This window comes from Pristiophorus japonicus, chromosome 7, assembly GCF_044704955.1.
Source record: "Pristiophorus japonicus isolate sPriJap1 chromosome 7, sPriJap1.hap1, whole genome shotgun sequence".
In the NCBI taxonomy this organism is placed as follows: domain Eukaryota; kingdom Metazoa; phylum Chordata; class Chondrichthyes; family Pristiophoridae; genus Pristiophorus; species Pristiophorus japonicus.
Window position 1 is genome coordinate 187,499,163 of NC_091983.1, and position 13,559 is coordinate 187,512,721.

Genomic DNA, 13,559 nt, shown 5'->3' on the forward strand with positions numbered 1-13,559 from the left:
CAAACTTGGCTCCCTCCTGCTCTACATGGATAAGGTACCAACTGGTTTAACCAGCTGAACCATTGGGATGGCTGGATACCTACCTTAAGAGACATAATGAGTAGGACCATATGCACTTTTTACATTATATAGAGATATATTAAGGAAGCTATTCTCATTCTTTAAAAAAAATCCACAATACCTGCAAGCAAAGTACAAAGGGGTAGCTCCAGAAACATTAGGCCTGTTAATATCTGCACCACTGTCCAGAAGACAAAGTACTGTCTGTGAAGAGAAAAAAGGATTACAGTCAACTGCCAGTGTAAATTAAATTCAAAGGACATCTCAGAAATGCTTCACAGCTAATGGACTACTTTTGAAGGGTAGTCACTGTTGTAAATGTAGGCAAATGTGGCAGCAAAGTTGCACACAGTAAATTTCACAATGAAATAGATGACAGATAATCTGTTTTAGCGATGTTGGTTGAAGGATAAATGTTAGTCAGGACAGCAGGAGAATGTCCCTGTTCTTCATCAAATAGTACCTGGGGATATTTTACCTCCATCGGGGAGGGCAGACATGTATTTGGCTTAACGTTTCATCTAAAAGACAATACTTTCATGCTCTGTGGTGTTGCCATAGCAATTCAGAATGACTCCAAATCTTAATTTAGTCCATGAAGTTAAACAGCACATCAAGACTATCAGACAGTCAGAAAAGACAATTATGAATGCTTGACAGCCATTGTCTTCTAGCCATGTACACTCACCGTCTTATGCCCATTCTGACAGGCCACATGTAAAGCAGTCTGACCCATTGCATCTTCTACATCCACATTCGTAACATGCTGCACTAGGTCATGAAGAAGCTCAGTGCGCCCATTAACAGCCAGCCAGTGAATCTGCAGCAAAAGATTTGTTCCATACCGTTAGTAAGCTGTGGTCATTGGCTTTAAAGTAAATTCTTCCTTTGAAATAACCATGTTTATTCTACATTACCATTATTTTCAATAATAAACAACCCCATCATGAAACCTACCCCCAGGATTGGAGCTATCATTTCTGTGCAATTGTTAAAATTGGGCGGCAACACATGACACCCCTGCACTTATCCTCAGCCTTCCACTGCTTTACTGAACAAAACACACAGGTACTCAAGTGCAACTATTGCTAGTTGCTTTACCGACTGCCAGCATCAATCTTGTGGCCATCCCCATGTATTTGTTCAAGCAATTTGCAATTGAATGGCGGAGCAGGCTCGAATGGTCTACTCCTACTCCTAATTCTTATATTCTTATATGGTAGACGATATTCACAATTTATTATCTTTTACTTACAAAAGTTATTATTGAAGAAATCTGACTTCAAGTTCAAAACTGATTTGTTCAACTGGAAAATAGTGTACATCACAAGAGAGAAGAGGCAGGAAGAATTGTGAAATACATTTAAAAGGTCAACCTTATTTTAGGTTGCCATAGGAAAGTTGGAGTGAATCAAGAAGCTAACTGGAATCTGTCTTATACTGAAATAAGATATTACAACAGTGACTGCACTTTCAAAAGGTAAAGCACTTTCGGATATCGAGGTCATGAAAGACACTATATAAATATGATATTAATCCACAAATTCATGAAAAACAAAGGCAATCAAACTTTAAGCATTCTAGATTGCCTCTTTTCTGGGCAATAATCAAAGGAAAAATATCAACCCTAAAGATTCCAACCTTACCGCAGTCAGCCCTTCATTGTTGCAGATGTTCACATCAGCAGTATACTCCAACAGTTTCCCCATGCACTTCTTCTGCCTACAAACAGAGCGCATCCCTTAACAATAATGCTGGTTTATCACACATACCTACTGACAGAAAACGTACACTACAATTTGACACATGGGTTCAGCTTCCACACATGCATGAATGACACCTAGCTTTATCTCGCCACCTCCTCCATCAAGCTGAAGACCGTGATTACAGTCTCTACCTGTCAGTCTGACTTGAATGTACCAAAAGATCCTTTATCTTAACACCAGCAAATCCAATGTCACCATCTTCAACTTCTGCTAGTACTAACATCCAACTAACCTCAACTCCAACAAACTGGCCGACTGCCACCTCAGGGGGTCTGGAGGTGCAGGCCCTGTGCATTCCACTTTGTACTCAGCTTCCTTCTCCACATACATTACTACCAAGTCCGTTTTCTTCCCCCACATATTCTTCCCCCACAAAGGAGATGAGGAAAAGTGGAGGGCAGAGAAACCCAAGGCAAAGAACAAAAAGGGCCACTGTACAGCAAAATTCTAAAAGGACAAAGGGTGTTAAAAAAACAAGCCTGAAGGCTTTGTGTCTTAATGCAAGGAGTATCCGTAATAAGGTGGATGAATTAACTGTGCAAATAGATGTTAACAAATATGATGTGATTGGAATTACGGAGACGTGGTTCCAGGATGATCAGGGCTGGGAACTCAACATCCAGGGGTATTCAACATTCAGGAAGGATAGAATAAAAGGAAAAGTAGTTGGGGTAGCATTGCTGGTTAAAGAAGAGATTAATGCAATAGTTAGGAAGGACGTTAGCTTGGATGATGTGGAATCGATATGGGTAGAGCTGCAGAACACCAAAGGGCAAAAAACGTTAGTGGGAGTTGTGTACAGACCTCCAAACAGTAGTAGTGATGTTGGGGAGGGCATCAAACAGGAAATTAGGGGTGCATGCAATAAGGGTGCAGCAGTTATAATGGGCGACTTTAATATGCACATAGATTGGGCTAACCAAACTGGAAGCAATACGGTGGAGGAGGATTTCCTGGAGTGCATAAGGGATGGTTTTCTTGACCAATATGTCGAGGAACCAACTAGGGGGGAGGCCATCTTAGACTGGGTGTTGTGTAATGAGGATTAATTAGCAATCTCGTTCTACGAGGCCCCTTGGGAAAGAGTGACCATAATATGGTGGAATTCTGCATTAGGATGGAGAATGAAACAGTTAATTCAGAGACCATGGTCCAGAACTTAAAGAAGGCTAACTTTGAAGGTATGAGGCGTGAATTGGCTAGGATAGATTGGCGAATGATACTTAAGGGGTTGACTGTGGATGGGCAATGGCAGACATTTAGAGACTGCATGGATGAACTACAACAATTGTACATTCCTGTCTGGCGTAAAAATAAAAAAGGGAAGGTGGCTCAACCGTGGCTATCAAGGGAAATCAGGGATAGTATTAAAGCCAAGGAAGTGGCATACAAATTGGCCAGAAATAGCAGCGAACCCGGAAACTGGGAGAAATTTAGAACTCAGCAGAGGAGGACAAAGAGTTTGATTAGGGCAGGGAAAATGGAGTACGAGAAGAAGCTTGCAGGGAACATTAAGACGGATTGCAAAAGTTTCTATAGATATGTAAATAGAAAAAAGTTAGTAAAGACAAACGTAGGTCCCCTGCAGTCAGAATCAGGGGAAGTCATAACGGGGAACAAAGAAATGGCAGACCAATTGAACAAGTACTTTGGTTCGGTATTCACTAAGGATGACACTAACAACCTTCCGGATATAAAAGGGGTCAGAGGGTCTAGTAAGGAGGAGGAACTGAGGGAAATCCTTATTAGTCGGGAAATTGTGTTGGGGAAATTGATGGGATTGAAGGCCGATAAATCACCAGGGCCTAAGGACTGCATCCCAGAGTACTTAAAGAGGTGGCCTTGGAAATAGCGGATGCATTGACAGTCATTTTCCAACACTCTATTGACTCTGGATCAGTTCCTATGGAGTGGACGGTAGCCAATGTAACCCCACTTTTTAAAAAAGGAGGGAGAGAGAAAACAGGGAATTATAAGACTGGTCAGCCTGACATCGGTAGTGGGTAAAATGATGGAATCAATTATTAAGGATGTCATAGCAGCGCATTTGGAAAGAGGTGACATGATAGGTCCAAGTCAGCATGGATTTGTGAAAGGGAAATCATGCTTGACAAATCTTCTGGAATTTTTTGAGGATGTTTCCAGTAGAGTGGACAAGGGAGAACCAGTTGATGTGGTATATTTGGACTTTCAGAAGGCTTTCGACAAGGTCCCACACAAGAGATTAATGTACAAAGTTAAAGCACATGGGATTGTGGGTAGAGTGCTGACATGGATTGAGAACTGGTTGTCAGACAGGAAGCAAAGAGTAGGACTAAATGGGTACTTTTCAGAATGGCAGGCGGTGACTAGTGGGGTACCGCAAGGTTCTGTGCTGGGGCCCCAGCTGTTTACATTGTACATTAAGGATTTGGACGATGGGATTAAATGTAGTATCTCCAAATTTGCGGATGACACTAAGTTGGGTGGCAGTGTGAGCTGTGAGGAGGATGCTATGAGGCTGCAGAGCGACTTGGATAGGTTAGGTGAGTGGTCAAATGCATGGCAGATGAAATATAATGTGGATAAATGTGAGGTTATCCATTTTGGTGGTAAAAACAGAGAGACAGACTATTATCTGAATGGTGACAGATTAGGAAAAGGGGAGATGCAAAGAGACCTGGGTGTCATGGTACATCAGTCATTGAAGGTTGGCATGCAGGTACAGCAGGCGGTTAAGAAAGCAAATGGCACGCTGGCCTTCATAGCAAGGGGATTTGAGTACAGGGGCAGGGAGGTGTTGCTACAGTTGCACAGGGCCTTGGTGAGGCCACACCTGGAGTATTGTGTACAGTTTTGGTCTCCTAACCTGAGCGAAGGTTCACCAGACTGATTCCCGGGATGGCGGTACTGACCTATCAAGAAAGACTGGATCAACTGGGCTTGTATTCACTGGAGTTCAGAAGAATGAGAGAGGACCTCATAGAAATGTTTAAAATTCTGATGGGTTTAGACAGGTTAGATGCAGGAAGAATGTTCCCAATGTTGGGGAAGTCCAGAACCAGGGGTCACAGTCTAAGGATAAGGGGTAAGCCATTTAGGACCGAGATGAGGAGAAACTTCTTCACCCAGAGAGTGGTGAACCTGTGGAATTCTCTACCATAGAAAGTTGTTGAGGCCAATTCACTAAATATATTCAAAAAGGAGTTAGATGAAGTCCTTACTACTAGGGGGATCAAGGGGTATGGCGAGAAAGCAGGAATGGGGTACTGAAGTTGCATGTTCAGTCATGAACTCACTGAATGGCGATGCAGGCTAGAAGGGCCGAATGGCCTACTCCTGCACCTATTTTCTATGTTTCTATGTTTCTCTCTTCCTCAGGCTGTAGAAATCCTAATCCACACCCATCATCTTAAGGCCCACTTTTTCAAATGCTCGCCTAGTTAGCTTCCGTCCTTTACAAATGACAACTCATTCAGAATGCAGTGGCCCTTGCCCTATACTCCCATCACCCTGGTTAAGTCCCACTGGCTCCATTGAATTAATTTTATGTGTGACCACACTTTCAAACTCTTGCCCCAACCTAATCAATGACCTTCAGCTATATGTAATCTCCATTTTGCCAACTCTAGTTTATTCTTTGCACCTTAATCCTTCTGCTCCATTGATTGTTTTGCCTCGGCCCTTTGGACCTCTCCACTTAACTTCCTTTGCCTCAATATCTAACTTCCTGCTTTCAAAAGCACCTTAAACTTCCTTCTATTTGACCATGCTTTTAATCCTACTCTGTTTCTTTGCTGTTTTCCCTCTTGCCCTCATGCTCAATATCCACTTTTTTCCCCTGCCTTATAGAATTTAATGGTGTCCTTCTGCATAAATTTACATTGTTAAACAATGAACTGCTTCACCAAAATAACTATTCCATCACTAACCGCATGACCTCTGTACTACATTATCAATTGTGCCACAAGGGAAAGTTTAAGGGATTAAAAACTGCCTAAATGGCCAGATTGGAGTCTTCTGTCCCAGCCTTTAGGACTATATTGGAATCCAAATCACATTTTGCACAGTTTCCAGACACCAAGCCCAGTCCTCTGCTTCACAAAATGCTAGTGTAGTACTGTAAAATTAACTTGAGGTTAAGCTTGTAGTCTAAAAATATTTTGGTCATCACATAATAGTGCCAAAGCATTTGTGGCTATTTCAATAGTTAAGAATTATTTTTTTCGATTTCCAAAATTCATGGCTATATGACTAAACACGCTGCATCACAATTACATTTTGACACAATTATGTTTCAACTAAATATGACCACATGCTTCAGTATTGCAAGAACTATCTGAAAAATTCACTAATATATTTTCTAAATATTCTAAGAGTGATTACCAGCTGAAAAAGAGTACTAATTTCTTAAAGAACTCAAAAGGATTGAGATGGCTTAGCACACTCACCCATTCCGAGCTGCCAAGTGAAGGGGTGTACACCCAGAAATGTCCTGGTAGTTTGGATTTGCTCCTTTCTTCAGAAGCAGGATAAGGCATTCAACAGAGCCACAACTGTACAACATAAAGAAAACAATCAATAGGCATTCAACAGAGCCACAACTGTACAACATAAACACTCAGCAATAGGCAACACTTTGCCTTTATTTGAATGTTAGCATTTTGGAAATTTATTGAAATAGTTTATTCAGCCAATATTCAAATCCCCTTAATTAAGGTTCAACTAAATCTGGAGAGCATGGAATGCCAAAGGGCTTCTGCTTTTAACCAGCCAGCAACTAAAGCTTGGTATTAAATGAAACTTTACTGGTAAATACAATAGACTTAGATCATCATCCAAGCCAGCTCAAGTTTGCAATTAAAGAAAAGATTTGATTTGTTCAATCTCATTAGGAGATATTTGCAATGAACTATATAGACGAAAAGGCACAAAATAAATAGTAAACAGGTGCAAGAATGTTAACATTAGCAGCAAAAAAGGAGAAAACACTTAAATAGTATAAAACTTTCTTCAAGCTGCTATACTGATCTATCCTGTAACTGACAGCTTTGGTGGAGAGTTAGCATTCTCACCTCAGAGTTCAAGCCCGACAGAGACTTGAATGCATAATCAAGGCAGTACTAAGGGAATGCTGCATTGTCAAAAGCGCCACCTTTCAGATAAAATCTTAATCCGAGGCCCAGCCAGCCCACTCAGGTGGATATAAAAGATTCCCTGGCACTATTCCAAGATTTGGGGAGTTTTCCCAGTCTCCTGGCCAACATTTAGCCTTCAACCAAAACAACTACAACAGCAATCAATGCTCTCCTGTCCAGCCTCGCATTTTCTACCCTCCGTTAACTTGACCACATCCAAAACTCTGCTGCCCGCATCCTAACTCGCACCAAGCCCCGTTCTCCTATCGCCTTTTACTCACTGACCTACATTGGTTCCTGGTCCAGCAACGCCTCAAATTTTAAATTCTCATCATTGTGTTCAAATCCTTCCATGGCCTCATTCCTCCTGGTCTCTGCAGCATCTTCCAGACAAAAAAGACTTGCATTTATATAGCACCTTTCACAACCTCAGGACATCCCAAAGCACTTTACAACCAATGAAGTACATTTTAAGTGTAGTCACTGTTGTAATGTAGAGAACGCAGCAGCCAATCTGCACACAGCAAGCTTCCACTAACAGTAATGTGATAATGACCAGATAATCTGGATATTTCTTTTCTTAAAAGTGATGTTGGTTGAAGGATAAATATTGACCAGGGCACCGGGGAGAACTCCCCTGCTCTGCTTCGAAATTGTGTCACGGGATCTTGTATTTACAACTGAAAGAGCAAACAGGGCCTCGGTTTAATGTCTCATCAAAAGACACCTCTGATAGTGCTGCACTCACTCACTACTGCACTGGAGTGTCAGCCTAGATTTTTGTGCTCAAGTCTCTGGAGTGGGACTTGAAAGCTTAGCCTTCTGACTCAAGAGGTGAGAGTGCTACCCACTGAACCACAGCTAGAAACCCCAAGATCTATGCATTCCTCAAATTCTGGCCTCATGTGCATCCCCAATTTCCTTCGCATCACCATTGGCGACCGTGCCTTCACCTGGCTATGGTCTAAGCTCTGGAATTCCCTCCTTAAACCTCTCGGGCTCTTCACCTCTCTCTCTTCCTTTAAGACATTCCTTAAAACCTACTTCTTTGATCACGGTTTTAGTCACCTGTCCCAATATCTCAAGGCCTGGTGTCAAATCTTGTCTGATAATGCTCCCGTGAACTGACTTGGGACATTTTACTATGTTAAAAGGCTCTATATAAATTCAAGTTGTTGTTGAAATGCGCTATATAAATGCAAGTTATTTCTCATCATCCATAAATGTTTCTTCCTCAACACCAAGTTCAAAACTGCAGGTCAGGGCTTATCAAATCGATGCTGCAGGTGAGAACTCATGTCCTACAACTTTCTAGTGCAGCACAGTGGTACTTGCGGTACACTATACTGCCTCCTTTAGTTTTTGATTGAAGGCATTAGAAGTTATGAAACTTAACCTTTGATGACAAGTCATCTGAACCAGAAGCTAACAGAATTGAACTAGACAGTCGAACAGTTTGTTGAAACTCACCAGTTCACACAAAGAATAACCACTTGAGCAAGGTAACACAGGCTACAAGGACTACATGCCAGCATAGATCAGTGCCCAAGGGAGAGGAAGGTTGCTAAGAGGTTGTAGGGTGACTTGGACAGATTAGGTGAGTGGGCAAATGCATGGCAGATGCAGCATAATGTGGATAAATGTGAGATTATCCACTTTGGTGGCTAAAACATGAAGGCAGAATACTATCTGAATGGCAGATTAGAAAAAGGGGAGGTGCAATGAGATCTGGGTGTCATGGTATATCAGTCATTGAAAGATGGCCTGCAGGTACAGCAGGCGGTGAAGGCAGCAAATGGCCTTTATAGCTAGGGGATTTGAGTATAGGAGCAGGGAGGTCTTATTGCAATTGTACAGGGCCTTGGTGAGGCCTCACCTGGAATATGTTTTCAGTTTTGGTCTCCTAATCTGAGGAAGGACATTCTTGCTATTGAGGAAGTGCAGCGAAGGTTTTCCAGACTGATTCCCGGGATGGCAGGACTGACATATGAGGAGAGTCTGGATCGACTGGGCCTGTATTCACTGGAGTTTAGATGAGAGGGGATCTCATAGAAATATAAAATTCTGACAGGACTGGACAGGTTAGATGCAGGAAGAATGTTCCCGATGTTGGGGAAGTCCAGAACCAGGGGTCACTAAGGATAAGGGGAGTGGTAAGCTATTTAGGACCGAGATGAGGAGAAACTTCTTCGCTCAGAATTGTGAGCCTGTGGAATTCTCTACCACAGAGAGTTGTTGAGGCCAGTTCGTTGGATATATTCAAGAGGGAGTTAGATATGGCCCTTATGGCTAAAGGGATCAAGGGGTATGGAGAGAAAGCAGGAAAGGGGTACTGAGGGAATAATCAGCCATGATCTTATTGAATGGTGGTGCAGGCTCGAAGGGCTGAATGACCTACTCCTGCACCTATTTTCTATGTTTCTAAAATACTAGAAGAAAAATCACCGAGTTTAAAAAAAAAAAATTCAGGAGGATCCGAAAAAAGAGAAGTTGTTCATGGTACACTTTGCATTTATATTCCTGCTATCCTCATTTAAGAAATCTATGACGGTCCAAGCCCACATAGATAACCAGACAGGGAGGGAGTATGCTTTAGCAGTGTGATGAGGAGCCCAACCTTGGCTATTTTCCTTTGTAAATAAAACCGATTTGAGACTGGCATCTTCTCAAGAAATCCAAGTGAAAGAATGACTTATTTTAACCTACTAAGAGTCCAGCGGTAGAACAAGTTTTCTTCCAGGTTAGATCTATTTCCAACTAGGAAATATATCCATTAAAATGTGAGATGGGACTTACAGCAATAGTTACATCACCATGAATAATATTTAAAATTCTATCACATAAATCATACAACAAAACAGTAAGCTGCTTGGAATCTTACTTTGCTGCAATATGCAGTAAGCTTCTCTTGACACGGCCAAAAGCATAATTGACATCAAACTTGGAATTTGTCAACAACTCTGAAACAGACCTTGGAAAGAAACAATCCATTACTATGTCACTGAATCACTTACAGGTTAAATTCCTACATAAAATTGCCACATTATTAGTCACAATGAAAACACTCGAGGGCTAGAAATTCGGTTCTTGGCGATAATTGTATTTTTTCGCCCAAATTATTGTTATGGCAACGCTATGGCTATGAGGCAGTAAATTCGAGCTTCAATTTGCGCAGCAGTAAAAATCAGCATTGAATGAGGATTCGTGGCGCAAACTGCGATCCTCGCCAACTTTACTCCGAGGCCGATACCGCTGCGAGTTGGGCCTAGGGAGGGGGGAAAAACACCTCAAAATAAATTGCCAAAACAAAATATAAAAATCACAAAACACTTAACTAGCAAATCACTGCAAAAGAATTAAAAAATGTAAACTTCAACTTACCTTATTTGCAGGTCTTCATACTTACCGCTGATCCAAGGGCGGCAACGCAGCTTCTTTCGTCTTAAATAAAGTGTGCTGTGAGCCAAATTTTTGGAAAAATGGAATTTCAAGTCTTGCACGACAGCGAACCTCTCTCCAGCAGTATTGAAAAGCGCCGCAAGACTTCACCAAATTTCCTGCCGAACCATTTTTTGCCAAAACGGCAAAATAGTGCCGAAAAAACAGCCACAAGGTCAGCGAATTTTTAGCCCTGAGGTTCTTAGCCTATTCGAAGACTCTCTTCATCATTGAAATTAATAAAACTAAAGACGGCTGAAATTAGTGACAACGGTCTGTTTTCTTAGTTCAACAGAATAACAAACTGCATAGGAATGCAAGTGGAGTTATAGATGGTTGGGAACGTATCGCAAGAGGACTTTAATTTTAAATCAGAAGAAAGACAACAGAGGATCGTAAATGAAACAAACTTAACTGGTTTGTATGCATTATCACAACATACAATTGGAACTAGCACAACATGATCAACATCCTCTAAACCCCAAGACTGAACTACAGCCTTCCGCACTGTCAATAAAATGAAAAGAAAATTACCCCATATTGGGCGATCTTACTCAGTGGCCACAGGATAGCTGGTGTTGTAAATGGAAAACAAAACACTGGTGCAGTGCAGGATTCTCTGTCGAGTATGGGACCCGAGGCACTTTGCTGGGACAGAGCAGAGGGACATTAGCACTGCATCCGCTCGCACCACATCGAAAGTGGGAGTCCTTGATGCGGATGCTTGAAATTCACATAAAACACTTTTAAGAGCAGTGACAATGTCAATGATATTACACAGCAATAACAGTTGCAGTCGCCAGAAAACCCAATCTAAAACAGAAGGAAACTCCCATTGGTACCAACAATATAGGTAAAAAACGGGATGAGGTCCTACGAGACAAATTTAATGAGCTAGGAGCTAAATTAAAAATTAGGACCTCAAAAGTAGTAATCTCGGGATTGCTACCAGTGCCACGTGCTGGTCAGAGTAGGAATCGCAGGATAGCTCAAATGAATACGTGGCTTGAGCAGTGGTGCAGCAGGGAGAGATTCACATTCCTGGGGCATTGGAACCGGTTCTGGGGGAGGTGGGACCAGTACAAACCGGACGGTCTGCACCTAGGCACGACCGGAACCAATGTCCTAGGAGGACTGTTTGCTGGTGCTGTTGGGGAGGAGTTAAACTAATATGGCAGGGGAATGGGAACCAATGCAGGGAGACAGATGAAAACAAAATGGAGACAGAAGCAAAAGACAGAAAGGAGATGAATAAAAGTGGAGGGCAGAGAAACCCAAGGCAAAAAACAACAAGGGCCACTTTGCAGCAAAATTCTAAAGGGTCAACGTGTGTTAAAAAGGCAAGCCTGAAGGCTCTGTGCCTCAATGCAAGGAGTATTCGGAATAAGGTGGACGAATTAACTGCGCAGATAGCAGTTAACGGATATGATGTGGTTGGCATCACAGAGACATGTCTCCAGGGTGACCAAGGCTGGGAACTCAACATCCAAGGCTATTCACCATTTAGGAAGGATAGACAGAAAGGAAAAGGAGGTGAGGTGGTGTTGCTGGTTAAAAAGGAAATTAATGCAATTGTAAGGAAAGACATTAGCTTGGATGATGTGGAATCGGTATGGGTGGAGCGACGGAATACCAAAGGGCAGAAAACGCTGGTGGGAGTTGTGCACAGACCTCCAAACAGTAGTAGTGATGTTGGGGAGGGCATCAAACAGGAAATTAGGGGTGCATGCAATAAAGGTGCAGCAGTTATCATGGGTGACTTTAATCTACATATTGATTGGGCTAACCAAACTGGAAACAATACGGTGGAGGAGGAGTGCATAAGGGATGGTTTTTTAGACCAATATGTCGAGGAACCAACTAGGGGGGAGGCCATCTTAGACTGGGTGTTGTGTAATGAGAGAGGATTAATTAGCAATCTCGTTGTGCGAGGCCCCTTGGGGAAGAGTGACCATAACATGGTGGAATTCTGCATTAGGATGGAGAATGAAACAGTTAATTCAGAGACCATGGTCCAGAACTTAAAGAAGGGTAACTTTGAAGGTATGAGGCGTAAATTGGCTAGGATAGATTGGCGAATGATACTGAAAGGGTTAATTGTGGATGGGCAATGGCAGACATTTAGGGACCGCATGGATGAACTACAACAATTGTACATTGCTGTCTGGCGTAAAAATAAAAAAGGGAAGGTGGCTCAACCGTGGCTATCAAGGGAAATCAGGGATAGTATTAAAGCCAAGGAAGTGGCATACAAATTGGCCAGAAATAGCAGCGAACCCGGGACTGGGAGAAATTTAGAACTCAGCAGAGGAGGACAAAGGGTTTGATTAGGGCAGGGAAAATGGAGTACGAGAAGAAGCTTGCAGGGAACATTAAGACGGATTGCAAAAGTTTCTATGGATATGTAAAGAGAAAAAGGTTAGTAAAGACAAACGTAGGTCCCCTGCAGTCAGAATCAGGGGAAGTCATAACGGGGAACAAAGAAATGGCGGACCAATTGAACAAGTACTTTGGTTCGGTATTCACTGAGGAGGACACAAACAACCTTCCGGATGTAAAAGGGGTCGGAGGGTCCAGTAAGGAGGAGGAACTGAGGGAAATCCTTATTAGTCGGGAAATAGTGTTGGGGAAATTGATGGGATTGAAGGCCGATAAATCACCAGGGCCTGCTGGACTGCATCCCAGAGTACTTAAGGAGGTGGCCTTGGAAATAGTGGATGCATTGACAGTCATTTTCCAACATTCCATTGATTCTGGATCAGTTCCTATGGAGTGGAGGGTAGCCAATGTAACCCCACTTTTTAAAAAAGGAGGGAGAGAGATAACAGGGAATTATAGACCGGTCAGCCTGACATCGGTAGTGGGTAAAATGATGGAATCAATTATTAAAGATGTCATAGCAGTGCATTTGGAAAGAGGTGATATGATAGGTCCAAGTCAGCATAGATTTGTGAAAGGGAAATCATGCTTGACAAATCTTCTGGAATTTTTTGAGGATGTTTCCAGTAGAGTGGACAAGGGAGAACCAGTTGATGTGGTACATTTGGACTTTCAGAAGGCTTTCGACAAGGTCCCACACAAGAGATTAATGTACAAAGTTAAAGCACATGGGATTGGGAGTAGTGTGCTGAAATGGATTGAGAACTGGTTGTTAGACAGGAAGCAAAGAGTAGGAGTA

At 42.3% G+C, this 13,559-nt stretch overlaps 1 protein-coding gene across 4 annotated transcripts in view; it reads right to left on the reverse strand.

Moving 5' to 3' along the window:
- Positions 1–13,559, reverse strand: part of hace1 (HECT domain and ankyrin repeat containing E3 ubiquitin protein ligase 1) — a 90,146-nt gene that overhangs the window by 64,576 nt on the left and 12,011 nt on the right. For 2 of the 4 annotated variants that reach the window (XM_070885609.1, XM_070885608.1), the window contains exons 3-7: positions 9,825–9,914; positions 6,257–6,361; positions 1,707–1,782; positions 749–880; positions 182–264 (exon numbers count right to left, since the gene is read on the reverse strand). In XM_070885609.1, coding sequence (XP_070741710.1) covers positions 182–264; positions 749–880; positions 1,707–1,782; positions 6,257–6,361; positions 9,825–9,914 — 486 coding nt within the window. Of the gene's footprint in view, positions 1–181; positions 265–748; positions 881–1,706; positions 1,783–6,256; positions 6,362–7,228; positions 7,295–9,824; positions 9,915–10,915; positions 10,954–13,559 lie in introns of those variants that run through there. The other 2 variants (XM_070885610.1, XM_070885611.1) reach the window with 2 other exon arrangements.